This window comes from Propithecus coquereli, unplaced genomic scaffold (assembly GCF_000956105.1).
Source record: "Propithecus coquereli isolate 6110/MARCELLA unplaced genomic scaffold, Pcoq_1.0 Scaffold422, whole genome shotgun sequence".
Taxonomy (NCBI): domain Eukaryota; kingdom Metazoa; phylum Chordata; class Mammalia; order Primates; family Indriidae; genus Propithecus; species Propithecus coquereli.
The window spans coordinates 91,115-118,421 of NW_012149975.1; the positions used below are offsets into that span (position 1 = coordinate 91,115).

General features: G+C 39.4%; 2 protein-coding genes across 2 annotated transcripts in view; one reads left to right on the forward strand and one right to left on the reverse strand.

Moving 5' to 3' along the window:
* Window positions 1–7,457, reverse strand: part of UBE2A (ubiquitin-conjugating enzyme E2A) — a 7,935-nt gene extending 478 nt beyond the window's left edge. The window contains exons 1-5 of the mRNA XM_012653541.1: window positions 7,178–7,457; window positions 6,953–7,033; window positions 6,521–6,546; window positions 1,178–1,267; window positions 103–191 (exon numbers count right to left, since the gene is read on the reverse strand). Of these exons, the coding sequence (XP_012508995.1) occupies window positions 103–191; window positions 1,178–1,267; window positions 6,521–6,546; window positions 6,953–7,033; window positions 7,178–7,221 (330 nt within the window). The 5' untranslated portion in view covers window positions 7,222–7,457. The remainder of the gene's footprint in view (window positions 1–102; window positions 192–1,177; window positions 1,268–6,520; window positions 6,547–6,952; window positions 7,034–7,177) is intronic.
* A 9,941-nt stretch (window positions 7,458–17,398) lies between these two features.
* Window positions 17,399–27,307, forward strand: part of LOC105817739 (chromosome unknown open reading frame, human CXorf56) — a 13,940-nt gene continuing 4,031 nt past the window's right edge. The window contains exons 1-3 of the mRNA XM_012653522.1: window positions 17,399–17,577; window positions 20,477–20,594; window positions 25,731–25,773. Of these exons, the coding sequence (XP_012508976.1) occupies window positions 17,454–17,577; window positions 20,477–20,594; window positions 25,731–25,773 (285 nt within the window). The 5' untranslated portion in view covers window positions 17,399–17,453. The remainder of the gene's footprint in view (window positions 17,578–20,476; window positions 20,595–25,730; window positions 25,774–27,307) is intronic.

Consider the following 27,307-nt stretch of genomic DNA (forward strand, 5'->3'; position numbering starts at 1 on the left):
TAAGCTTTGGCCCAAAATTAAAGTCTATTATGACCTTCAAAAACAATTCAATTGCTAATATAAACATATTAAAAGTCATAGTCACATTAAAGAAAAATTCACCTGTATGGATGTTAAAATGGAAGACACATCATAAGTTGGACTCCAACGATTCTGAAGTATGTCCAGACATATACTACCATCTGCATAGACTAAGAGCATAGAAGTAGGTATGTTAAACATAAGACCACTAAGGTTTTAACATTATAGTCAAAACAAAATTTGTCAAGAATACTTTACTTTTTAAGTTTAAAGATTCCTAGGCTGCTTCCCAGTTAACTGCCTAAAAAGATGAGTCATAATCATCACTAGTGAAATAATCAGGATGATCTGAGAATGTTCAAATGTGATCCATATAAAACTGGAAGATACTTAGAGCTCATTCTTCTAAAAAGGCTGCCCTATTATCTGGGAAATCATACACATTTTCTAACTGGGTCTCTAGCTATCCATAGACCTGTGGGAAATTCATCCCACCAAATTTGTAAACTATATCTCCTATCTGAAATAACAATAGATAGCTCAGAGTTCACAAGGTTTCATTTTGGCATAAAGATAAAAATATCTAATACCCTGAAAAATACTTCATTGACCTAAATAAAAGGTAAGCTGTTCTAGGATTACTACTATTTAAAAAAATAGCAAAATGGTAAGTTAGAATCACCTGTGGTGCTTTTCTAATACACTGTATGCCCAGCCTTCAGCAACAGAATCATATTCAGTAGGTCTGGAATGGGGCCAGGGCATCTGTATTAACTGTTCCATGGTAATTCTGATATGCATCCAGAGTTGAAAACTACTGTTTTAAATGCTAGTGAAAATAATTACAACAAAAGACCACCCCAATCTGGCCTAGTATTAAAAGTAAACCTATAGAGTATCCTGATTTTTGTTTAATAAGTAAATGACAAAGATCATCAAAATCAGGAGGCTCTTAGACTCCAAACAAAGGGAAAGTACCTTCACTGCTTCAGTTCTAGGACTATAAATCAAGATGGCAATAGATCACCATATTTTCAGGAAGCAGCAAGCTGCCTAAACAAGTACTCAGGCACTACAGGCAAGAAAACAGAAATGTGGAATACTCCATAATAAACATTGTAATAGTTTAAAATATTGTACTAAAAGTGATACTTGCCATTTGGATGAAACATCTTAGAAACAAATCTAACTGTAGGTGGTTTATTCGGATATTCTTCAGTGAATTCTATTGTAAGCTTAAATGTTCCTGTAGTTAGAAAAGAAAGGTTTAAGAAAATGTATTTATCACTTTGTTTTTAATGCTACATGGGTTTCTTCAAGTATTAAATAATGCAAAGATACAGGATAGAGAGGAAAGAGACACCAGGTAAGAAACATCTCTCTAGGAATCTCTCTAAGAACTACTCAAAGATGATTCATTTTTTTCTTTTGCCATTATTGTCCCCTAAACTTAAAGACAGCCATTATAGACTCAAAATTACTGTCTGCTGAGTAACTTTAGCCACTGTACATTTTGAAAACATCCTTAAAATAAAATGACAAGAAACTCAGCCTGAAATTTGGCCTTCTTCCTTTAGAAGACCAAAAGACCTCAAAGGCCTATTTTAGTCAGCTACCATCTTAAACTCTCCAGTGATTTTTAAATGGACTAGAAATGAAAGCACAAAGGTTCAAAAACCAATGCTAGAAATACAAATCCATAATCAAGTTATTTTTAAAATAGAAGAGAATAAGTATAAAAGTGTTAACTGGTTTTTCATGTAATAGCGACTCTATAATGAAAAGTTAATTGAACTTAAGCCAGAAAAAACTTCCTAGTGCCTCTCAAAAACCCTTAAGTATGACTCATAAAGTACTTCACTATAAAATCAACTCAGTTATTCACACTTATGGAGAGAACTGATGGCAGAAATAAGTTTAAAATCACATTTGGTTGCGTTCATGTCTCCAGCAAATTTATCTTTCTAAGGATGTTCGTTTGCACTACTGTTGAAATGAAATTATTTTTCTTGAATATGTGTCAACCTAAAGTAGCAGGAGGCCCCAAAACATACCAGACTATAGACTAATTTATAAGGCACAGACAGTGGATCTTCCTTAAGAATTGTAGGATGTTGTGATTTAGGGAGATTCAAAATGTTATTTTAAATTATGTTTGTTAAATAAATTGAAGAAAACAACTGGGCAATGTTTTTTCCTGACTGAAATCTCTTTAAGTAAACTTAAAGGAATCAGTTACTATCTGGGTAAGGTGATGTGTGTTCCACTCCATTTAATAACTTATTCTAATATAATAGACCATAGTTCAGATAGAGTATAATTATTACTAGTTCCTTCAGAGTTAGCAATTTATTTCCTTTTTATTCCCACTAATAAGTTTATCACTGCCTAAGGAAAAAAAAAAGAGTACTACTGCTAGGTCTGTGACATAACAATACTAAAATGTTTGTTTCCTACTAGCAAGCTCATAGGGAACAATTTGCTAACAAAGCTGCCCTTGATATGAATATGTGTCCCAAAGTTTCAGAATAATTTAAAATGCAGCATATTATATGACCAGGTCCTGGTCATAAATCTTCCTCTCTCTGAGGAAGAAAGTATAGTTCTTCCTTTTCAGTATTATTGACCCTATAATATGCAAGAAAAAGTGGGAATGTGTTAGAGAGTTCAAAGCGTTGAGCTTCCCTATGTATCCCAAGTGTAAATGCACTCGGATCAATGTTGAAATCTGATTAAATTATAGGTAAGCGATTTATCAAGGCATTGCTCTAAAACTGGGCCAATTTAATAGCACACGGAGATCTCACCTATCTTAAAACCATCATTAAATATGATATCTAAAGGTTGTAAAGCAATACATAGGGAAGGCATAAGCAAAACAGCAGAGCATAGTGGGCAAGAGCACGAGCTTTGCAGTCAGGTCTGGGCTCAACTCCTCGTTTTGCTACTTGCTATCTGTGAAACCTTGGGGAAGGTGCTCAACTTGACTAAAACCTCAAGTTTCTCATCTGTAAAATGAGATTAAAATAGTACTCACCACACAGCAACACTGTTGTGAGATTTAAATGAGGGAAATATGCACAGTGTCACAAAGTAAGTGTGCCATAAATATGAGCAATTATTTTACCTATAATAAGTCTAAAGTTTCACATCTGTAGACAAAGCTAAAGGAGGCAAAAACCAAAAATCCAAACTTCACTATCAGTAAGAAATACACAATTAATTCAGACATTAAACAGTATTTTCGTTCCAGCCTACATCAAATACAGTTAAATGCAAGTTGAGTACCTATGTTGGTGGTTTACAAATTCTTTGACTTGAGCTTTCTGCCTAATGCTTGCCCAGAAGTTACCTAGCTACCAAAGAAGTTAATCGAAAGTCTTTTAAAACAGCTCATTTAATATCTTGAGAGGTGAAGCAACCTGTTTATGTCTACTTGAGTATAAATTAAGACTTACATAAATCTTATTCAAGGTACACATTAAAAAGAGCATTTTTTTTTACTTTAAGCTACATTAAACAATCAGAACCTCTTTAGTACAACCAACCCTCAATGTAATTTCTGAGATCTAAAACAAATGTTAAGGAAATTAAAAATCTTAGAATTAGCATTATGCAATTTGAGACTAGAGCTTACCCTCTGAATATTTAGAAGGCTAAGCTATAAAATAACTGAAAATTTAAGCCTCACCATTGCTGTATACAATATATACTGATTTTGTTCATCTTCCTGAGGTGGCCAAAACATTTAGGAAAGTATCAATTAATCCATCTATACACAGAGACCAGGGAAATTATGTAAATGTGTTAAATGGCTGGTATATGGCAATAAGGAGTGATATGGCTGAACTAGATAGAGAGTGTATGTTCTGCCTATAGGCATTCACAAATTCAAGACCAACTTGGGCAACATAGAGAGACCCTATCTCTTTAAAAAATAATAATTTTTTTGATGACTGAAAATCTGATTTTTACCCAAAACTCTTCAGCATAAGATATCTTTACCTTAAGAACACCCTTGGTGGACTTTAGGAGATTCATTTTTAAAAAGAAAACATTTACAACCAAATTCTAAAGGACACATCTATTATGAAAAGGACATACTAGTACCTTACTATTACCATTAATTTTTAGATAACATGATGAAGAATATTATAGTCCATAACCTTTGTATTCAGCATATATACCAATATATTTTGATGAGGAAGTATTTCCTCCCAGTGTTCTGGTAGTATAAGCCCTTGAGAACATATTCCTCTTGCTTCAAGTGTGTGAAGTGAAATCAAAATACCCTTAAGGGTTCCTTTCCTTAAGATTTCATCTCTTTAGCTAGGGCCTGGCTGTCCCAAAACTTCCACCACAAATGGTTTACAAGGAAGAGGCAAAAGTAGTGTGGAGGCTCTCGATTTATATAATACATTGGAAACAGCCAAATCAACTATGTCATTTAACCCTAATCAGTCTCTTCCCTAACTGGAAGTTCTCCAAATGTAAATAAGGAGTATTCAAAAATGGTCAAAATTATTTTTTGTAGCCACAGTGTTCTAGACATCTGAGGAAGCATCCATGGGTAGCAGACTGTTCAACAGAATGAATCACAAAAAGGTACTGTCATTTAGCCTGAGTAATTCAGTAATGCCTGGATGGAGATACACACCATCAAAAGCAGAGCCAGTAATGTTAAAGGGGACAGTCCAGATAAATAATGGATTCCATAAGTACCTTTTCAATTCATACCACTTAAAACATGAGAAGCACCCTTGAAATATTTAAGTAGCCAATCCCTAGCAAAGTGATGTACTATTAATAAAGCCGTGCCCAACATGAAGCAGTTGGAGTAAAATGAGGGAAAAAGAAGCCAATGAAAACAAAGCCTCCTAGAGCTAAAAAGCAAATACACAGTTAATCTGCACATAAAGCATAGGTATAAAAAACTAGCACCAATCTAGCAGAGGAAAATTGAGTCTAGCTAGCCCTTGATATGGATCAGTTCAAATGATTAACTGCACCAAAGTAGTATGTCCTCAGAATCACTCTCTCCTGCTGCCATTTCTTTTTATGGCAGCCCTGAAGAGCAATGACATTTACCTGGGGGTGAAGGTAGAAAGGAAGCTAAAATATTCAGGTGACTGTCCAGTTTCCTAGGGAAATCTGAGTATTTGAGACAAATTATAGACTTACTTGATAGTGACTTACCTCACAACATTTTGGGGACTGGTAGCATCAAAAAAGATTCCGACTTGGCAACATACGTATGTATTAAGTAGTTTACAGAAATGTTTTTGTTCCCACCTTCAAACTAAGAGGTGTGTTTGTGTGTGTGTGTGTGTGTGTGTGTGTGTGTGTGTGTGTATAAAATTCTATGTGACTGAGGGAAGATATAACATTGAGAAAAAAATAACAGAAAGATCCCTTTCTTTTTTTAAAATACTTCAAATATTAAAGAATTTCATGAGTTGAAATACTTTTAATCATCTTCAAAATGTATTAAACTTTCAAAAAACAATTAACTAAACACACACACACACACACACACACACACACATACACAAAACTGAGTGCATATAAAACTATCAATGTCAATATCCTGGTTGTGATATGGTAGTATAGTCATTCACGATATTACCAAATTGGTTGTGGGGGGACTGGGTGAAGGGTATACAAGTCTGTCTGTATTATTTCTTGCAATTGTACATGAATTTGTAATTATCTAAAAACAGTTTTTAAAAAGCAATTAACACATGTTTTTAAAAGTTAATCCTAAATCAATTAAAAATGATGTACCCATTGGTACATGTAGTACCTTCAAGTAAGTTGGACACACTGGTCAAGAGGGTACGTTAAGGCTAACCTCAATTCTGAAGCTGCTCTGAGATTACTGCTCATAAAGTCTTGATGAAAGCACACACTGTAAATTCATTTAAAAATAAGAAATAACACTGTACTCCAATGAAACATTTAAGACCATGTGAGGCTAACAAGCATTCAATATCAGATTGTAGAATGTCAGATAGTTGTGTGCAAGGGATTCTTGCATCCATTCAACATCCAACAAATACATATTAAGCACCTGCTGTTTCTGCCCTTGCAGTAGAATTCTGAACCAGATGGTTTCTGGGGTCTTTGCTGACTGTCAGCAACTGGTTGGGTTCATACTAACTCAGTATCTTGATGGGGGGGGAGGGGGTGGTGGCTGAATTTAGCAGAATCACAGCCCAAACCTCAAAAATCCTTAACATCAGTGCTATGATTGCTCCTTTTAAAAAGTGCCTGCCTTACCCAGATTTTTTTTTTAAAAGGGGAAAGCAAAAATAAAAAGGTGTGGTTCTAGACAAGTAGACAATATCCAGAACAAGCTGCCACACACTGGATTATACTCAAGCCTTTATAGGCTATAGGCAGAAGCAGGTTCCTAAGCAGGAGACACTTCCAGGATAACCGGGAACCCTTTGCCCAGATGATCAGGATCCTTAAAGGTGGTAAAGAAACTCTCTCTTACCATCCTCAAACGGGGTCCCTTCAGGCCTGCAAAACAGAGGAAAATAGTCAGTTCCCGCTTAAGGGGCTCCCTTCTCCCCAGTTCATTTTAGGAGATAGCTAGTCCAAGCTCTGCCATCTCCACCTCTGGTCAACCACTGTTGCCAGGATCGGAAAGCCACGACCAATAGATGTTTGGGGCTCAGAAACACAGCGCAGGCCGCCGCGCCTAACCGTTACCACTCCCCGCCCCGCCCCCCTAGCACCCCAAACGGTTCCCCTGGCAGCGGGAACTGAGCTAATCGAGGCACAGGCTCCGGGGAGGCGCCTAGGCCCAGCCAGACCCAAACATGTTCCCTTTCACCCTCCGCCTTCACAAGCGGCCCAGCCCGGAGGACACACTGAGCCGGCTGGTGGCCCCCATCTCTCGCCACCGCCCGGAAAGCAGACTCACCCGAAAATGACCGCGTTCCACACCATTATGTTGTTCTCCGACGGAGCCCCGCTGACTCCAGCTGGAGGATCCTCCTGCAACCTTCAGAGAGACAGACAGGGTCCCCCAAGTCCGGCACTCGTGTCCGCTCCCGGCTGCCCCCACCCCACCCTACCCGGGCAGCCTCGGGACCCGCCCTGTGCCCCGGCTGGCAGCCCCCGGCCTCGGCGGTCCCTGTCGCTTTACCTCTTGAAGTCCCTCATGAGGCGCCGCCGAGCCGGGGTGGACATATCTCTAGCGGGGTCAGGGGTGGGGCATACACCGGGGTCTCGGGTTCCTGCGGCGGGTAAAGAGGCCGAGGAGGCTGAAGAAGCCGAAGAAGGTGAGGAGGAAGCACCCAGAGGAACGGCACTGCCTCTCCGAAGTCGAGGGTCGGTCTGGCGCCGGCTGAGCACCACCCCGGAGTAGACCGGGGCTGAACCAACCTGAAAGGAAAGAGGGGGGTGGAACGCGAACGCCGGACAGGCCGTACCAAGACGGGGCCGGGTGGGGGGGGGACCAAAGTTGCTTATGTCATTAAACCCCAGCGGCAGGCAGGGAGTGGTGCCGTGCGGCTCCGGGGGTGACAGGCGAGCCGCGGGGCAAACGAAAGCCTACGATTCCTGAGGGTTTAGTGGAGGAACAGGGTCCAGCTCCACTTGCCAATTCTAAGACAAACCCCGGGAAGTTTTCTGCTTTTTTTCTTTTTAGTTTTTTTTTTTTTTCTCCTCGCTTTTTTTCTTTCGGTTTTTCTTTTGAGACCACATCATTTATTAAAGCGCGCACTATGGCAGGGGACAGGAGAGGAGTGGCGGGGTGGGGGTGGGGAAGAAGTTTGGAAGTCTCAAACTAGGGGAAGAAGGAGTGGGCGGAGGCAAAACCGGTTCTCGAAAAGCGGGAACTCTAGGGCGCACACCCCCTGCGGACAGAGGAGACTGGGTAGGGGGAGGGAGGCGACTGATTAAAATCACTGAAAATCAAAAGACTAAATCGGGCTTGACTATGAAAGGGGGCTGTGAGTCCCTTTTCTACGGCACGAATGTGCAGGATTCGGATCCCAACATTTAGGCCAATGATCACCCCAAAACAGAATAAAATGGTGTTTATGTGTCCTGGGGGAGGGAATGAATGCCTAAGGCAAACAGAATAGGGTTGTTTGTTTGTATGTAAAGCTCTGGGCACTCACAATTTGGCTCTGGAACCACATTTCCCCTTGGCAGTTCAACAAGCCAAGTGGCTACTATATGTTCAGAAGAGTCCAAGGTATGAGAATATCCGACTGTGGAGAATTGGAAGGGCAGTGGGTCTGAAGTAAAAGTAACGGTAAGATGCACGTGGAAAAGCTGTAGGTTGCAGGGAAGAGTCACAGTTAGTACGAGGACCTGCAAAAGCAATAACAGTTTTAAAGCAGAAATTTTTAAAGGTCAACCCAAAATAACTTAGAAGGTAGGCAAAATACACACTTAAGATTTACTGAAAATATGAGAAAGGTAAGTTTGGTTTAAGTCATGAAGAGTTTTAAATGCCAAGCTAATGGATTCCTTGGAAGGTGTTTTAGCAGGAAAGTGACATCATTAGAGCTGTGCTGATCAGAGATTGGTCCCAGGAGAGCAGCTAGGAGAGACTCTTGCAGTATTCAAGGTGTGAGATACTGAACCAGGCAGTGACAATAAAGGAGAGGAGGGGGTAAATGGAGAGGACTTGGAAACAGATTGAATGTGGGGACAAGATTGAGGGAAGGAGTCAACAATGGCTGAAGCTCTAAACCCCAAGATAAAGGGGGATTTGAACGTGCCATTAACAGAATTAGGGAATAGAGGGAGAGGGACAAATTTGGGAGAGGAAATTTTGGGCAGGACTTATTGAGCTCATGGGACTTGTGAGACATCCACGTGAAGATGTCCAGAAGATATCAGATGCGCAGGGGTTTGTTTCTAACGTGGGAGGCAGGAGGCACTTGATACGGTAGTGATTCTAGTTGCTGCTTAACAACAGGCACCTTCATGGCAAAGGATTTATATCTCCCATTAACTCCAACATGTCAATTAAGGCAAGTCTCCCTAATAGCATCACATTATGGCTGTGGTGGGAAGAGGGTACAAAATTTTTTTAAAAAATCATTTTCCTCTCACCCAAGTACTTGCAGTCTACTAACACACACATATGAAATCAACAAAAGCTAGATCTATAAAAGCAAGCTCATCAGTTTTCTATCACTGCTTAGCAAATTACCACAAGTTCTTGGCCAAGTCCAGTTCCTTGCAGTTGTAGGACTGAGGTCCCTATTTCCTCGCTAGCTGCCAACTGGGGACCTTGCTCAGCTCCCAGAGGTCACCCATTTCCTTGCCACATAACTTACTTCATCTTCGAAGTCAGCAACAGAGAATTTCTCTCGCACAAAATCCCTCTCACTCTCTGAATCTCTTCTTTTTCAGGAAGAGCACAGTCTATTTTAAAGGCTTGTCTGATTAGGTCAGGTCCACCCTAGATAACCTCCCTCTCTTAAAATCATCTAATCTGGAACGCTAATTATGTCTGCTAAATTTCTTCACAGCAGAACCTAGACTAGGGTTTGATTTAATAGCTGGGAGATGGTGTGTGTATACACCAGGGGCCAGGAATCTTGGGGGAGAATGGCATCTTAGAATTCTGCCTACCATAGCAACAACAGGATACATAGTACAGGTTGAGTGCCATTACCCAAAGGTTGGTCCCTAATCCAAAATGCTTGGGACCTTCAGCATTATTAACTAGTAAAAAAATTTAAAAAACCAAAATGCTTGGGACCAGAACTGTTTTGGATTTCAGGTTTTTTTTTTTTTTTTTTGGATTTTGGAATATTCGCATTATATGTCTTTTGAGCATCATGTCAGCACCCACAAAGTTTCAGATTTTGGAGCATTTTGGAATTTGGATTTTCAGATTTGGGATTCTCGACCTGTAGAAGTATGTGAATCAATAAACACTGAGGTTGGCTGGGCTTGGTGGCTCACACCTGTAATCCTAGCATTTTGGGAAACCGAGATGGGAGGATCACTTGAGTTCAGGAATTCCAGAGCAGCCTGAGCAAGAGTGAGACCCCCATCTAAATTAAAACAAAAAACAAAACAAAAAAAAATACTGAGGGATTGCATGGCAAAGGAAATCATCATTCTGATAGGGTCAAGACAAGTTTCCTGAAATGAGTCTATTTCAATTTTGTTTCAAAAGAGATGAAAGCAAGGCTTGAGAGAGAAGAAGTCAAACAGTTTATATGAGGGCAATGGCACAAAGGCATGGAGTTAAACCATATTCTGGGGATAGTGGGCAGATTAGCTTGGCTAATGAAAAGGTTCTTTGCTGAAGAATGATGAGACTTCAGGTTCGAAAAGTGAGGATGATGGAAGTGAAATATTTGCCCTTAAATGCAAGGATGAGGAATTTAGCCTTGATAGGCAGCTTTTATAGGTGTAGAGCATGAGAGAGATGTATTGAAAATATCCTATTGAGAAGCAGCATGTACTGCACTGGAGAGTATGAAAGGGATGGGGAAGCTCCTGCTACTGGATATAAATGTCTGAAATTCAGGCTGGGTGCAGTGGCTCATGTCTGTGATCCCAGCACTTTGGGAGGCCAAGGTGGGAGGATCACTTAAGCCCAGGAGTTCGAGACCAGCCTGGGCAACATATCAAGGCCCCGTTGCTACAAAAAAAATATTTAATTAAAAAATTAACTGGGCATGGTGGCACACACGTGTAGTCCCAGCTACTTGGGAGGCTGAGGTGGGAGGATCCCTTGAGTCCAGGAGTTCAAGGTTAGAGTAAGCTATGATTGCACCACTGCACTCCAGTCTGGGCAACAGAGCAAGAGACCCTGTCTCTTAAAAAAAAAAAAAAGTCTGAAATTCATGGTAGGATATAGACATATCTGAGTTTGTTGTAGGCGTCTCTGTTTTTTGAAACCCCTTTTCTCTTCCTTCTTTGGACCACATAATCAAGAAATCTCAGGAGCATGACCAAAAGCGGGTTGGAAGCCCTGTGGCACCTGTATGGGAAGAGCATTCTTTGACTGCAGAATGGAACTGCATTGCAGGAACACCGTGCCCCCACATTTCTCATCAGAAGCAGCGTTGTCATAGCAAGCAGCAATACAGAAGATTGTTTTCCAGCACAGACGATTATCAGGCTAGAATATACTAACTATAGCACAGTTTGGCCAAGCATTTCTTCCACCCTCTTCACACCTTGACGTCTTGAAGAAATACCCTCTTCACAGCCAAGCACCACCCCCACCCGAGAGCGAGGGTCAAGAAACCAGAAGTCCTTTTCAATTGAAATAAAAGCTTGTTAGCAATGCAGGTGTGCATTTTCACAGGTCTTGACAAACCCCAGGAACATAAGAAATTCCAAATTGTCCATAGACAAGGATTTGAGAATTCTCCTAAAAGGGAGGACTGTGAAATATGGGAATATACGACTAGGGAAATTGTGGAATTTCGTTCATGAAGATTTCTAAATGCAGAACAGATTCTGATTTTCCTGAACTATTTTGGGTTAGGGGAACAGACCAAATAAACTATCATTTCTTGTCTTATGAAGCTGTGAGTTTGTATTTCTGTTATCCGGTGAAGGCAACAGAATTTGATTTTTCTGCGGTTTCCACTTCTATTGATAAAATTTAGTACAAATGGCAACAAAGAAACAACAGAAAATAAAACCAAATGGTCTTTCTTGACTTCAGTAATCTCAGAAGATAAGTCAAGGGAATCACTTAGAGGAAGTAACAATTGTCACAGTGTGCTCTTGGCAACACAAGTAATAGTATGTTGTTTATCTTCACCCCCTAGGACATAACAGGGGAGAGAGGAGGAGAGAAGGAAAGAATATTAAAGTTTAGAGAAATGGAGAAATTAGAGCCTTAAACATAAGGTTTCACTACCTGCTGAATCACTGAATGAAAGAAAACAAAAGCATGGTATGGTAGTTAGTACACACCCCCCCCCCCCTCAGATCTCCAAGTCCTAATCTCTGAAACCTGTGAATATGTTACCTTATATGGCAAAAGAGACTTTGCAGATGTGGTTAAATTAAGAATGTTGAGGTGGGGAAATTATCCTGGATTAAACAGGTGGGTCTGAAGGAATCACAGCGGTCCTTATGAGAGCAGATGAAGTAGGAGTCAGAGTTCAGAGAGAAGGCCATGTAACAACAGAAGCAGAGATTGGAGTGATGCAGTCATCAGCCAGGGAGCCAAGGGATGTTGGCAATGAATGGATCCTCCCCTGGAGCCTCCAGAAGCAAGGTGTCCTGCTGACACCTTGACTTTAGACCAGTGAGGTTGGTTTACTGGAGAACAGCAAATTTGTGTTGTCTTAAGCCACTAAATTTGTCGTAATTTGTTACAGTGGTAATATGAAACTGATACACATGGCTACAATGCTGTAAATGGGAATTCAGTCAAACCAGCCACATCCACCAGACCAGGGATCAGCGGACTACAATCGAGTCCAGGCTGCCACCTTTCTTCTATGGCCTGCAAGCCCCTCTATATTTTTTCTTTCTTTCTTTCTCTCTTGCACAATTTGAGGTGGAATTATTTATTTATTCAGAGACAGGGTCTTGCTCTGTCACCCAGCCTGAAGTGCAGTAGTGTGATCATCGCTCACTGCAGCCTTGAACTCCTGGGCTCAAGCGATTCTCCTTCCTCAGCCTCCCGAATAGCTAGGACTATGGGAATGTGCCACCATGCCTGGCTAATTTTTCTATTTTTTTGTAAGGACATGGTCTCACTATGTTGCCCTGGCTAGTCGAGAACTTCTGGGTTCAAGTGATCCTCCCACATCAGCCTCCCGAGTAGCTGGTATTACAGACATCAGCCACCTGCCTGGCTGTTTTTTTTATATTTTTAAATGGTTGAAAAAAATAAAAAGAAGAATATTTGTTAATATTTCATACACATAAAAATTACATGAAATTCAAATTTCAATGTGCATCGATAAGGTTTCACTGGGACACAGCCATGCTCTTTCATTTATGTACAGTCATCCATTGGTATCCAACAGGGATGGTTCCAGGACCCCTCTTGGATACCAAAATCCGTGGATGCTCAACTCTTGCAGTCAGCCCTCTGTATCTGTGGGTGCTGCATCCGCAGATGTGGAGGGCCTACTGTATGGTCTGTGGCTGCTCTTGTGCTACGCTGGCAGAATTGAGTAGTGTGACAGAGACTGTGTGTGGTGCTGTCATCGTACTGCTGCTCTGTGCCTTACAAATGGCAGTGATGTAGCATAACCCACAGTGTTTTGAGTGCCACATGTATCTACTGTGGCATTTTAAAAAAATTACATACAAGTGCATATCTATCATGTCAAAACAAGAGAATAAAAGTGGACTTTGAATGTCATGCTTTTAAGGCATGGTGGAGTGGGGATTACTTGGTATGGAATCAGATGTCAAAGCATTACACAATGACACTGTAGCATTGCTAAAAAATTACAATGTACATCAACATTACCAGACTAAGCACTCATTACGATACTCCCGACTCCTAGGAGAGCAATGGTTAGCAAAATTAGAAAATTTAAAATAGAATGTCTTATCATAGCAGGAGTCTTCACAAAAATAAGAAATGAAAATGAGCCTGTAGCCAAAGTAAGTTTCTGAGTGGCTCATTTGTTAGCCTATCAAGGAAAGCCATTCACTGATGGTGTGTTAATTAATCATGTTTGGTTGCAGAAGTTAAAAAAAAATATGCTCAAGAAAAATAAACTTGTTTAAGACTATCAGCCGTTCAGCAAGAACCATGGCTCAGAGTTGAGGACATTGGAAGCAACATCACTAGCCAATTAAAAAACAAAGCAAATGATTTCACTGGTCTTCTTGGCTCTTGATGAGTTGACTGATATTTACCAATACTGCTTAGTTGTTGTTGTTTACTCAAGGAGTCAATGCTGAATTTAAAGTGACTGAAGAATTAGCCTGTGTGTATAGTCTGTGTGGAACAACTGCACATGAGACTATTTTCAAAGAAGTCAAGAAAACACTAATTCAATATAGCCTGAAGTAGAGTCTGCTAAGATGCACTACAAATACCTATGGAGTAGAAAAAGGCTCAGTTATACAAATGTCCAAAGCTTGTGAAAATGTAATTTGTTTAAATCCTATGGTTATTCATTGTATTATATCAAACAGAAGGTACTTTGCAGGAAAATATTTGAATCTATCTTGTGTTATTGAACCAGTAGTATCAACAGTGAATTTCCTTCACTCTCGTGGACTAAAACATACATCATCAGTTCCATGATTTTTTTCAGAAATAGAAGTTGAATATTTATGACTTGTCCTACCAACAGCAATTTAATGGCTTAGCAGTGGTAAAATTTTATTGAGACTCTATTGAGTTGAGGGCTGAGATTGAAAATTTTCTAAATGAGAAGAACCACCCTCAACCACTATTATCGAACACTGAATGGTTTTTGAAATTAGCTTTTCCTATAGACTTTGATAATGTTTCTTAACGAATTTAACCCCAAATTACAAGGCAAAACAGTGCTTATATGTGAAACTTATACTGCAGTACATTTAATGACAACTAACATTGTTTGGATCACAAGCAATGTCAAGTTCCGTTAATCGCTTCTTGTGGAGTCAAAAGTTAAAACAAAAATCGAGATTTGCATTCCCACACAAATTTGCAGTGGATATATTTCCTGAGCTCAAATTACCATTCTAGCAGCATTTTATGGACCTTGATGCAAGTGCAAAGGAAACTTCTGTATTTCAAAATCACTACAAAAAAAATTAAAAATAAATGGGGGCCAGGCATGGTGGCTCATTCCTGTAATCCTGGCATTTTGGTATGCCAAGGTGGGAGGATTGCTTGAGGTCAGGAGTTTGAGACCAGCCTGAGCAAGAGTGAAACCCTATCTCTACAAAAAATAAATAAATAAAAATAAGTAAATCAAATCAAATCAAATCAAATCAATTTAACTGTGCAATTGAGGAGCTTCCACCTAAACTTCAATTGGAAATGATTAATCTGCATTGTAATGGCATGCTAAAAGGCAAATATCAAGAGAAGAATTTAATAGAATTCTATAAATGCCTTCTAAGAGATGAATATTCTCAATTAAAATCATATGCTTGTTGATTGATATCAGTATATGGCAGTACTTATCTGTGTGGAAAAAAATTTTCAAAGATGAAATACATAAAATCTCATTAAAGATAAGCTTTAACAGATGAAATTTGCATCTCATTTTGATGATAGGAAACATTCCTTTTGAGCCCCAATTACATGAAATAGTATCCCCCTCCATAAAAGAATGCCATTCTTCTCACTAGTAGACCTGTACTACAAAAGAATTATACTCAATTATTAATATTACGTTTTGAATTTTGTCAATAAAATGTTTGTGGAATTTTTTTTCTGTTATTATATAAGTACCTACACAATATTCTTGATTTTGCGTGTTGGCCCTCATAGCCTAAAATATTTATTCTCTAGCCCTTTACAGAAAAAGTTTGCCCACCCCCATACTAAACTAAGTCACATGAGGAGTAAGACTATGTATAATTGATCACTATATGATCTGTGTATAGCAAAATGCCTGACACATAATAGATCGATAAATATTGAATAACATATAATCATAGGGATGACATTGGACTAAGACCTAAGGAAGAAACATTGTGATTCTCTAAGACTTAAATTGATATTTCTTTTATACTTTACTTAATTCATGTTTATTCAAGAGCTGGTAGACTGCTTTAAATGCTCATTGGTTTATGTCTTGTGTATTTTGAACACTACACTTCTTCCAGCCAAACTGTCAATTTTCTAGTCACAAGCTCCTGCTGTCTTCAGTAAGGTCTCTGTCAAAAATCCACTATTTTGGTCCCATCACTTGGATTATTGAAGTTAGCCAATGTAAACTATCTCAAGGTCCTTATTGTGAATTACCCAGGCTCTTGTCCTCCACAAAGAGAATTCTGGGAGAATTTCTGGGTCAGGGAAAGAATGGTAAAAGATGTTCCCTTATACCTACGGCAGACAGGATTATTGAGATTTCCATGCTTGCAAGTCACTCACATGATTAGGGTCTAGTGTCCAGAATATATAAAGAACTTTTACAACTCAACAATAAAATGACAAATAACATAATTAAAAATGGGCAAAGGATTTGAATGACCATTCCTCCAAAGAAGATATATACATGGCCAATAAGCACATGAAAGGATGCTCGACATCTTTAGCCATCAGGGAAATGTAAATCAAAACTACAATGATACCTTCTTTTCTGTGATTTCAATAAAAAAATTTTAAAAACCCACAATGAGATACCACTTCATACCCACTAAGTTGGCTATAATAAAAAAAGACAGACAAAAACAATTATTGACAAGAATGTGGAGCAATCAGAACCCTCATACATTGCCGGTGGGAATGTAAAATTGTGCAGCCACTTTAAAAAACACGCTGGTAGTTCCTTAAAAGGTTAAACATAGACTTACCATATGACTAAGCAATTCCACTTCTAGGTATACATACAATAAAATTGAAAATATATGTCCTCCCAGAAACTTGTACACGAACATTCGTAGCAGCATTATCTATAATAGCCAAAAAGTGGAAACAGGCCAAATGTCCATCAACTGCTAAATGGCTAAACAAAATGTGGTATATCCGTATTATGAAATATTATTCAGCCATAAAAAGGAATGAAATATTACAATATGGATGAACCTTGAAAACATTATGCTAAGTGAAAGAAGTCAGATAAGTGGCCACATATTGTATGATTCCGTTTATATGAAATGTCCAGAATAGACAAATCCATAGAGACAAGAAGTAGATTAGTGGTTGCCAGGGGCTGGGAAGGAGGGGAAGTGTGACTACTAATGGATATAGGATTTCTTTTTGAGATTATGAAAATGTTCGGGAAATTAGATAGTGGTGATGGTTGCATAACTTTGTGAATATACTAAAAACCACCCAATTATATACTTTAAAAGGGTGAAGTTTACGTTATGTAAATTATATCAACTAAACAAAAAAAGGTTCCTTTACTTCATTAGGTACTCATTCTGAATACTGCCATTAAAATCAAGATATTTAGAGACACACCTGAAATCTGTATTACGTATATGTAATATGTACAGTCCTTTGTTATATCTGGTTTTACATATTCATATGTATATATACACATATATGCATACACATATATGTATGCATGTATAGAAATATAAATAAATAATTTAAATAATATTGAGGGTGTCACAACTAAATCAGTCCCAGCGAACTTAGCCAAGGCAAAGTAAGTTTTGGGCGGCTCCAGACGAGCCCCCGTGCATCTTAGCCTGATGGGACCGCCCGGAAATTTACACGCCTGCTACCAACACGTGACCAGCGTTGCAGAGGAGAAAAGGAGCAAGGCGCGCATATGACGTCATTTCTGCGCGATCCTCTTCCTTGGGGTGGGGTTTTCAGGCCGTTCCTCTGAATTATGCCGAAAGTAGTGTCCCGGTCTGTAGTCTGCTCCGACACCCGGGACCGGGAGGAATATGACGACGGCGAGAAGCCCCTCCATGTGTACTACTGTTTGTGCGGCCAGATGGTCCTGGTGCTGGGTGAGTAGTCGGGAGGTGGGGGACGTCTACTAGGTTCCAGGCTTCAGGTTCCTGAGGGTGAATTTCGTCTGGCTGCTACGTGGGAGTCACTTCTCATTGAAGATTGGTGGGCTTTCCCTTTTTGTCGAAATCCTCCCTACACATCTCCGCCCCTCCCTAAGGCTTTTTTTTTTCTGTTTTCTGTTTAACCTTGTAACTGCATGCAGACCTCCCTCAAAGCTCAAGGAGCCCTTCTGAAAAAGATACATTGTCTCTCTCTCTCAACCCACTGTCTTCAAAAACTACCGTCTCTAGAAACTTTATAACTTTTCTGCTGGCTGCAAAGATGCTGTAATAGCTCTCATCTTAGAACAAGCGAAAATAAAACCCTCCCTTGATTCTGTATTCCCCTCCAACTATAACCCCATTTCGTTGCTGCTTTTATTGCAAAACTTCTCAATAGAGTTGCCTATATTGGCTGTCTCTGCATCCTCACTTCTCTTTCCCTCTTTTTTTTTTTTCTTTTTTATTTCAGCATATTACCTCATTCCCTCTTGACCTCACTTCGGGCAGGCTTTCCTTCTCACCTCATCATCTAAACACCATATTTGTCAAGGTTACTAACTGAACTCCATGTTACTAGTTCCAGTGACCAATTGTCAATGTTTATTTGAATTCTCCTCTCAGTGGCATTTGAGATGATCACTCCATTCTTCTTGAAACACGTTCTTCATTTCCCTCTGAGACTCCACACTCTTCTGATATTCCTCCTACCTCAGATTTTGGCCCTTCTTGCCTGGCTCCCTTTTCTCTCTCGGGCTTTTAGACATTCCAAAGCCCTAGAGCTCAGTACTGTCACTTGTTCTCATGCTATACTCACACTCCAGGTGATCTCAATCATTCTCAAGCTTTACCACCTATATGTCGATAACTCCCAGATGTTCATCTTTAACCTGCACCTCTCCTCAAACTCCAATTGCCTACTTAACATTCTCCACTTGAATGTCTAATGGGCCTCTCAAATGTTTCTTGTTCAAAATTGAGTTCATGATCCCCTACACCCTGCTCTCCAACTGTTCCTCTGATAGTCTTCCCTGTTACAGTCAGTGGTACCACTATTCATCCAATATTAAACCAAAACCCTGGAATCATTCTTGATTCTCTCTCTCACATACCTTACATCTGTCCAGTCCATCAACAAATCCTGCAGGTGCTTCCTTGAAAATCTGTGCAGGATATGACTACTTTTTACCACTTCCATTTCTGCTACTCTAGTCCAAGCCACCACATCATCTCTCGTCTGGATTGGCACCATAATCTCTTGCTCTCCCTGTGTCCATTCTTTTTCCCCACTGATCTGTTTTCCAGACAGCAGCCGGAGTCCTGTTCAAAACCGGTGGTTTTGTGTAACACTGAGAATAAAATCAAAGTCCATACCAAGACCCTACATGATCAGGCCTCTAGCTACCTCTCAGACTTCATCTCCTAACAGTCTTCCCCTTGCTCACTGTACTCCAGCCACAGTGGCCTTCTTGCTTTTTCTCTCCATCATGTCAAAAATGTTCCTGCCCCCCAGGGCCTTTGGAATTGGTATTTCTTTCTTTCTTTGTTTCTTTTTTTTTTTTTTAAGACTAGTCAAGTGCAGTAGTGAGAAGAGGGTGGAATTGGTATTTCTTCTGCCCCAAAAACTTTTCCCTCAATGTTTCCTTACTTCATTCAGGTCTGCCAAATTGTCACTTCCTTAGAGAACTCTTCCCTGACTACCTTATCTAAAATAGCATCCCTGTTGCTCTTTGTCCTCTTACCCTGCCTAATTTTTCCTAGTAGCACTTATCACTACCTGAGATGACCGTTTATCCTCTTACCCTGCCTAATTTTTTTTTATTAACATACGTTATTTCCCAAGATCATATTATATAATTATTATTTTAAAATATTCCGCCTCTTCTGCTAGAACGTAAGCTTCATCAGTGCAGGGACTTTGTCTACTTTGTTCTTTGCTGAATTCCCAGCATAGTGTTAGGACAGTGCCTTGTACATAGAGGGCCCCCACATATTTATTGAATAAATGACTTCTTGGTAAGAAGATGTGGTGGAAAGAGCATGAGCTTTTGAATCACTTAGAGTTGGGTCTGAATTCTTGTTCTGCTTCTTATTAGGTGCATGGTAGATCTCTTGCCCTGTCTAAGCCTCAATTTTCTCATCTTTAAAATAGGAATAATAAATGTCTACTTTAGCCGTTTAGTAGGAAGAGTAAATGAGCTAACGTGTAAACTGCCCAGTGTTCTCTAGTGCCTCTCTCCACCTCCTCTGTTAATCTCTAATCACTCTGACCACTTGGCTTTCTCTGTGATCCTTTAGGTACTTAATTTGCATTTTATGAGTATTCAGTCTGCTTTATAACTATACCTAATTTGTTTCCTGTATTATGTTTTCACTGTTCTCAGATTAAAACCCCTCCAACTAGGATGGGTCATTTGCATACTACATATCATATTACCTACCTTCTCTCTCCTTTTCTTAGCACATATCCACTTTCCCCAATGCCCTCCTCATTCCAGGATGCTTGATTGTCTCTTCTGATTCTAATGCATTATAACACAAACCAAGTGTCCTATGATCTCAGAAATACTTGTAGAAACTGAATCGCTGTGCTGGGAAGGACTTTTGAAGTAATATAATCCACACATCTTTCAAATACAGAAAAATTCCCTGAAGGAGGAAGTAATTTGCCAAATCACTAAGGTAGTTATAGTCTCCTGACCGCATGTCATTTTTAGTTGGAAAATTCAATAATAGGTTTCAATAAGCATAGTAGTTGTAGTAGAAAATTATAGCGCAAAGGGCCCCACTGAAAACTTCTGATTGGCTCAGGATATTTTGCAGTGACTCTAGTGACAGTCTTTCTGCATTCCTTCAGACTGTCAGTTAGAGAAATTGCCCATGAGGCCCCGGGACCGGTCCCGTGTGATTGATGCTGCCAAACACGCCCACAAGTTTTGTAACACCGAAGATGAGGAGACAATGTATCTTCGGAGGTAAGAGGTTGATACTCTCTGTCTACGATTTCCCTATTGTGTTGGGGTCTATTTCTGAAGAATATAAATATCCCATCTAGTGTTGAACACATCATCTAGTTGGGCCCAGTACTTTGACATTTGTGGTAGTTTTCCAACTTAAGTTAATGCAGCAGTATCTTTATTGTGTTTTGTTGAAATGGTGCTGAGATATGATTCCATTGCTCTTTGATAGCTGTAATTTGGTTACAAATTACAGGTTTGAATGAGTTTATTCAACCTGTAATCTTTTGGAGCATACCAGGTGCCAGGCACTGGGCTAGGTACTGGATCTGTGAGGACGAATAAGGTATGATCTTTACCATCAAAGAGCTTGTGGCTCAGTGAGGAAATGGTCTACCATTGTGATAGGAAGAAATACTGGTGTTGTGAAGAAAAGGCTATGAGAAGACAGATGTTAGTGGGCCTTTCTGCTTGAATAGTGGTCAGGAAAGGCACACGATGATGGTTTTTGTGTTTGGCCTGGACTAGGATTTCACCAGTTAGATGAAGGGGATGAGAAGCATTCCAGGTGGAGGGAATATGGAAACATTAAAAGTATCAAATATGGTGTGCTTGAGAAATGTGAATAGTCCTTTGTGGCTGGAGCACAGGCTACTTTACAAGAAGGCATTCATGCCTACTGGGGTGAGGACAGAGTAAAATGCTAAAGTGGATAAGTCTGGACTTTATCTGTAGGCAATGAAGAGCCATCTCCATTTTATAAGCAGGGGAGTGATATGGTTAGATCTGTTTTAGATTTGGGAGTCCTTTGTATATATTGGGAATTGAAACCTGAGAAGGGATAAAATTACATAGAGTGTGGAGCAAGAAGAGAGGATGGAAGATTTAAAAGGCAGACAAAAGAATTGGAATAGAACCAGAAGAACCAGTGATGTGGAAAACGAGAGGAGAGTTTCAAGAAGTGTGTGTGGGGGTGAGGGGGTGGCACCAATGGGTGTCAGATGCCACAGAGAGGTCCATCCTAGGAAATAAAAAAGCCCAACCATTCATTCTGCAAATGTTTCATTTACTGAGCTCCTACTATGTGCCAAGTACTGTGCTAGAAGCCTGAACTATACCAGTATATTAATTTGCTAGAGCTGCCATAGTAAAAGAACGAACTAGGTGGCTTAAAACAACAGAAATTAATTGCCTCATAGTTCTAGAGCCTAGAAGTTTGAAATCAGGGTGTTGGTAGGGCTATGCTCTCTCTGAAGGTTCTAGGGGAGGACCCTTCCTTGACCTTCACTAGCTTCTGGTGTTTGCCAGCAATTCTTGGTATTCCTTGGCTTATAAATGCATCACTTCAATTGCTGCCTGCATTGTCGCATGGCATTCTCCCTGTCTCCCTACTCCTCTTCTTATAAGGACACCAGTCATATAGGATTAAGGGCCCATCCTACTCCAGTACGACCTCATCTTAACCAGTTATATATACAACAACTCTGTTTCCAAATAAGGTCACATTCCGAGGTTCCTAGAAGGAATGAATTTTTAATGGGACACTATCCAACCCAGTATAACCAGTAAACAAGCAAAGAACCCTGCCCTTATGGAACTTATATTCTAGTGTTGACCAGAAAAAGCTACAGGCTGACATCTAGCTATGTTTAATTTAAGAAACCAAACCGTTGTTAGCCCACACTAATGGAAAAGAATTAGAAACTACCGCTAGGTGACTTTCAGTAGCAAATCAGGCATCAAGCACCATTAGGACAACTGGGCATTTAAAATTGAACAACTGAAGAGAAACTTGGTTGTATGTAAGGTACAACTGGGAGCACTTTATGAAATTTGCAAAGGAAAGCCCTCCAGGAAACATCTGGGGGAAAAATTCCATTATGGTATATAGGAAGGTTTATAAATAACATGCCCTATCTAAGTCTAATTCATTCTCTTGTGCTTTATCTTCCCTCATTATTTAGGTTTCTGATTTTGAAAATTATCAACTGACAATCTTTGGGATCACTAAAATATTTATTATATATTATATACATTTATGTATAATTACATATATAATAGTATCTTATATATTAAGTTAATGTGTATTAATATTATTCAGTTAATACAGGAAATAATCTAACAACACAACTAGGCCAGGGGCTCCTATGGCACTGTAAGGCAGATGCTCTTACCTCTAGGCCAGAAAACTGCTGGATGGCTCTAGACTGGAGTAGAAACCCCAAAATCCAACCAGCCTGATCCTGAAGGTAAGCCAGCTTTAGGCCTAGCCTTAGGGCCATGTAGTGCCAGGCTGGTGGCCTCTGGCCAAGTGACTCTGTTGGGCCATAGCTCTTAGAGTTTACCGACAAGCCATGGTAAACTTCTCCCGTTGTTGTCATAGCCACTGCTCTAATCATGGACAGTCTTTCCAAGAGTCCACCCAGTGTGCTCCCTTGTTGGCCAGGGTTCATGTGTTGGAAACTTAATCCCTCTGCCCTCATGAATGGATTAATGGATTAATGAGGTCTCTTCTCTGGTGAATGGATTAGTATCACTATCACAGGAGTAGGTTTGTTACTGTGGGAGTGGCTTTGTTATTATATAAAAGCACACACACACAGGAACATTATTCAGCCTTAAAAAAGAACGAAATCCTGCCATTTGTGATAACATGGACGAACGTGGAGGACATTATGTTAAGTGAAATAAGCCAGACACAGAAAGACAAATATTTCATGATCTCACTTATTTGTGGAATCTAAAATAGTCAAATTCATAGAAGTGGAGAGTAGAATGATGGTTGCCAAGGGCGAGAGGTCGGGGGAAATAGGAAGTTGTTCAATGGATATAAAGTTTCTGTTCTGTAACATGAAAAAGTTTTAGAGATCTAATGTACAGCATGGTGACTATAGTTAACAATACTATATTGTACTCTTTAAATTTGTTAAGAGGGTAGATCTTAAGTGTTCTTACCGCATGGGTGCATGTGGGCACACACCCACAAAGAAAATGGTAACTATGTGAGGTGATGGATTAGTTATTTAGCTTAAATTGTGGTGATCATTTCACAATGTATATGTATATCAGAACATCAAATTGTACAGTTTTATCCATTTATCCACTTAGGGACATTTAGATTGTTTACATATCTTCGCTATTGTGAATAATGCTGCAATGAACATAGATAGGAGTGCAGGTATCTCTTTGAGATACTGATTTCATTTCCTTTGGATATATATACTAAGAAGTGGGATTGCTGGATCACACGGTAGTTTTATTTTTAATTTTTTGAGGAAACTCCGTACTGTTTTCCATAATGGCTGTACTAATTTACATTCCTATGAGGAGCGTATAAAGGTTCCCTTTTCTTCACATCCTTGTCAATATTTTTGTCTTTTTAATAGTCATTTTACCTGGAGTGAGGTTTCGTTGTGGTTTTGATTTGCTTTTCCCCGATGATTAGTGATGTTGAATACCTTTTCATATATACTTCTTGGCCATTTGTATGTCTTCTTTGGAGAAATGTCTATTCAGGTCCATTGCCCTTTATAAAATCAGGTTATTTGTTAACACGTTTTATAAGTTATTGCATACAAAAAAAGAAGATTGCTTTGACCACAGAAAAATCTCAAATTTCCATATGATGGAAAAAGTCAAACTGGAAAAGAAATATTTTCAAGGCCCTTTAATATTTGTGGGTCACCTTAATATAAAATAAAAAGGTAACTTAGTAGCCAAAGGATATGAACTAACAGTTAAAAAAAGGAAAATGCAAATGACTATTAAATTTATGAAAAGATTTATAACTTCACTCTTAAAAAAAGAAATACAAATTATGAGATCCCATTTTTCACATGTGAAAATGATAGTGATGCAGTTTAATGACATTCAGTGTTGGTGAGACTGTAGGGAAACAGGAACTCTTTAATATGTTGGTGGTAGGAGTACAAATTGGTTCAACTTCTATAGACAGAAATTTGACTGTATCTGCAATACCAGGATTTAAATTGTGCACACTTCTAGGAATTTATCCAATAGGTAAAAGACATTTTGGTTCATCCATACAAAATACAGTGCAGCCCTCGTAAAGAATGAAATCGCTCTTTATCTATAGATATGGAAGGATCATATATGTGTATATATATGCATGTATATATATATTATCCAAGAAATATTTTTAAGTGAACAAAAAAGTAGAGAACAGTGTAAATGGTACATTTGTCTAAAAAAGGAAGAAAGTATTTTCTTTGTGTACCAATCAGAGTTCTTTGTTTGTATATGCATCAACTGTCTCTAGGATGAACAATAGAAACCAGAAACAGTATTTACCTCTGGGGAAGGGAACTGGGTGGCTGGAGGACAAATGACGAAGATATTTACTTTTCATTTTATACTCTTATATATACTGTGTTATATGTTACCTATTAAAAAATCGAAATGCACAGAGGGAGGGGAAATCAGACCAGTCAGGAAGCTGTTACTGTAGTCCAGGAAGTTGATACTGGTGGTTAGGCCAAGACGGTGAGAGGAAAGTGGAGAAAATAAGATGGGTTCAAGATCTTTTTTTGGAGATAAAATTCACAGGATTTGCTGAAGAAGTAGATGTGGGAAAGAGAAGAATCGAAGATGAGTCCCAGGTTTCTATTAGGAAAGTGGGTAGAATTGAGTCCTTGTCCCTATGAGTTGGTTATCTAAGGCAGTGTCATGTGGGCTCTTGAGCTTGAATTCAGCCTCCTCTGTTCCTAGCTCTGTGACCTTAGGCACATGATGTAATTCTTTGTTCTTAGGTTCCCTTGTCTGTGAAGTGGGAATAAGTAATGTGACGTGCCTCACAGGGTTGTTGTGAGAATTAAATGAGTTAATATAGATACACTTTAGAATAGCTCCTGGCACATAGTAAAAACTGTGTAAGTGGTTGCTGCTGTTATTACTACAACTACTATTGTTACTGTGTCTATAACTACTATACTGTTCCTCCTCTCCTCTTGTCAGGGAGATGATACCTGGCCCATATTAGGTAAGTGTTTGCTGAAGGGAAAAAGGAATATTTAACCAGTTGATCTATGAAATGAAAACTTTGGAAAGGCCCTTTCAGCATTTGAAGAAATGAGGTTGATAGGTTATGAGATTTGTTCGTATCTTTCTATTTTTTAACTTCCATTTTCTGTGCAGGCCTGAAGGCATTGAACGACAGTACAGGAAGAAGTGTGCAAAGTAAGTATTAACAGTGTGGGTTTCTCCAAGCATAGGCAAGTAGAGGCACAATGTTAGAAAAATAATTATTTGGATACAACTCTCTATTATGTCTTTATTCTTTTTTTTTTTGAGACAGAGTTTCGCTCTGTTGCCGGGGCTACAGTGCCATGGTGTCAGCCTAGCTCACAGCAACCACAAACTCCTGGGCTCAAGCGATCCTCCTACTTCAGCCTCCCTGGTAGCTGGGACTACAGGCCTGCGCCACCATGCCCGGCTAATTTTTTTTTTCTATATTTTTAGTTGTCCAGCTAATTTCTTTCTATTTTTAGTAGAGACGGGGTCTCGCTCTTGCTCAGGCTGGTCTCGAACTCCTGAGCTCAAATGATCCGCCCACCTCGGCCTCCCAGAGTGCTAGGATTACAGGCATGAGCCACCACGGCTGGCATGTCTTTATGCTTATAATCTCAGCTGCCTTCACACTTCAGCTACACAGAAATACCAATATGCTCCCTGAAGAGGTTAGTCAAAAAGTTATATCCCTGACTAGTTGGCCACAAAATGAGTTTTTAATATAGTATAATTTTTAAAAAATTGAGATGTAATTTATATATATAATAAAATTTGCTCATTTTAAGTGTACAATTTGATGAGTTTTGGCAAAAGTATATAGTCATGTAACACCACCACCACCCTGATATAAAACATTTCCAGCACCCTGTGTTCCCTTTATAGTCAATCTCCTTCCTCCACTCCTCTCCCCTGGCAGGCACTGATCTGCTTTCTGTCACTGTGGTTTTGCCTTTCTTAAAAATTTTTATAAATTCTACAATATGTGCTCTAAGTAGTATATAAGATTTATTTTTTGCGCCTCATTTCTTTCACTTGGTATAATGTTTTTGGGATTCATCCAAGTTACGTGTATCAACCGCTTGTTCCTCTTTATTGCTGAGTAGTAATTCATTGTACAATTTGTTTACCCATTCACCTGTTGAGGGGCATTTGAGTTGTTTCTGGTTTGTGTTATTACTGATAGAGCTTCTGTGAACATTATAGTATAAATCTTGATGGAAACGTGTTTTCTCTTGGAGAGGGATTGCTGGGTCATATGGTAAATGTAACATAGTGTGATTTAATTCAGACCTATTTCTAAAGCCTTTTATAGGACCTTAGACCTATTGAACCTTAGTTTAAGGAGTGTTATTTAAAGCAAAAAAAAATGTTTTTTCCAAGTTTAGGCTGTTAATAAGGAGAATATAAACTATAGTAAGTTCAATCTTGATGAAACTACAGTTACATCTTGGCTCGTAGAGGACTTATACTGGGAGAATTGAAGAGGGGAAAATGGGTAGGAAGGCATTTTAGCTCCTGGGCACACCTGATTGATAAAATTGGTTTTTTGTTGTTGTTGTTGAGACAGAGTCTTGCTCTGTTGCCCCGGCTAGAGTGCTGTGGCGTCAGGCTAGCTCACAGCAACCTCAAACTCCTGGGCTCAAGTGATCCTTCTGCCTCAGCCTCCCAAGTAGCTGGGACTACAGGCATGTGCCACCATGCCC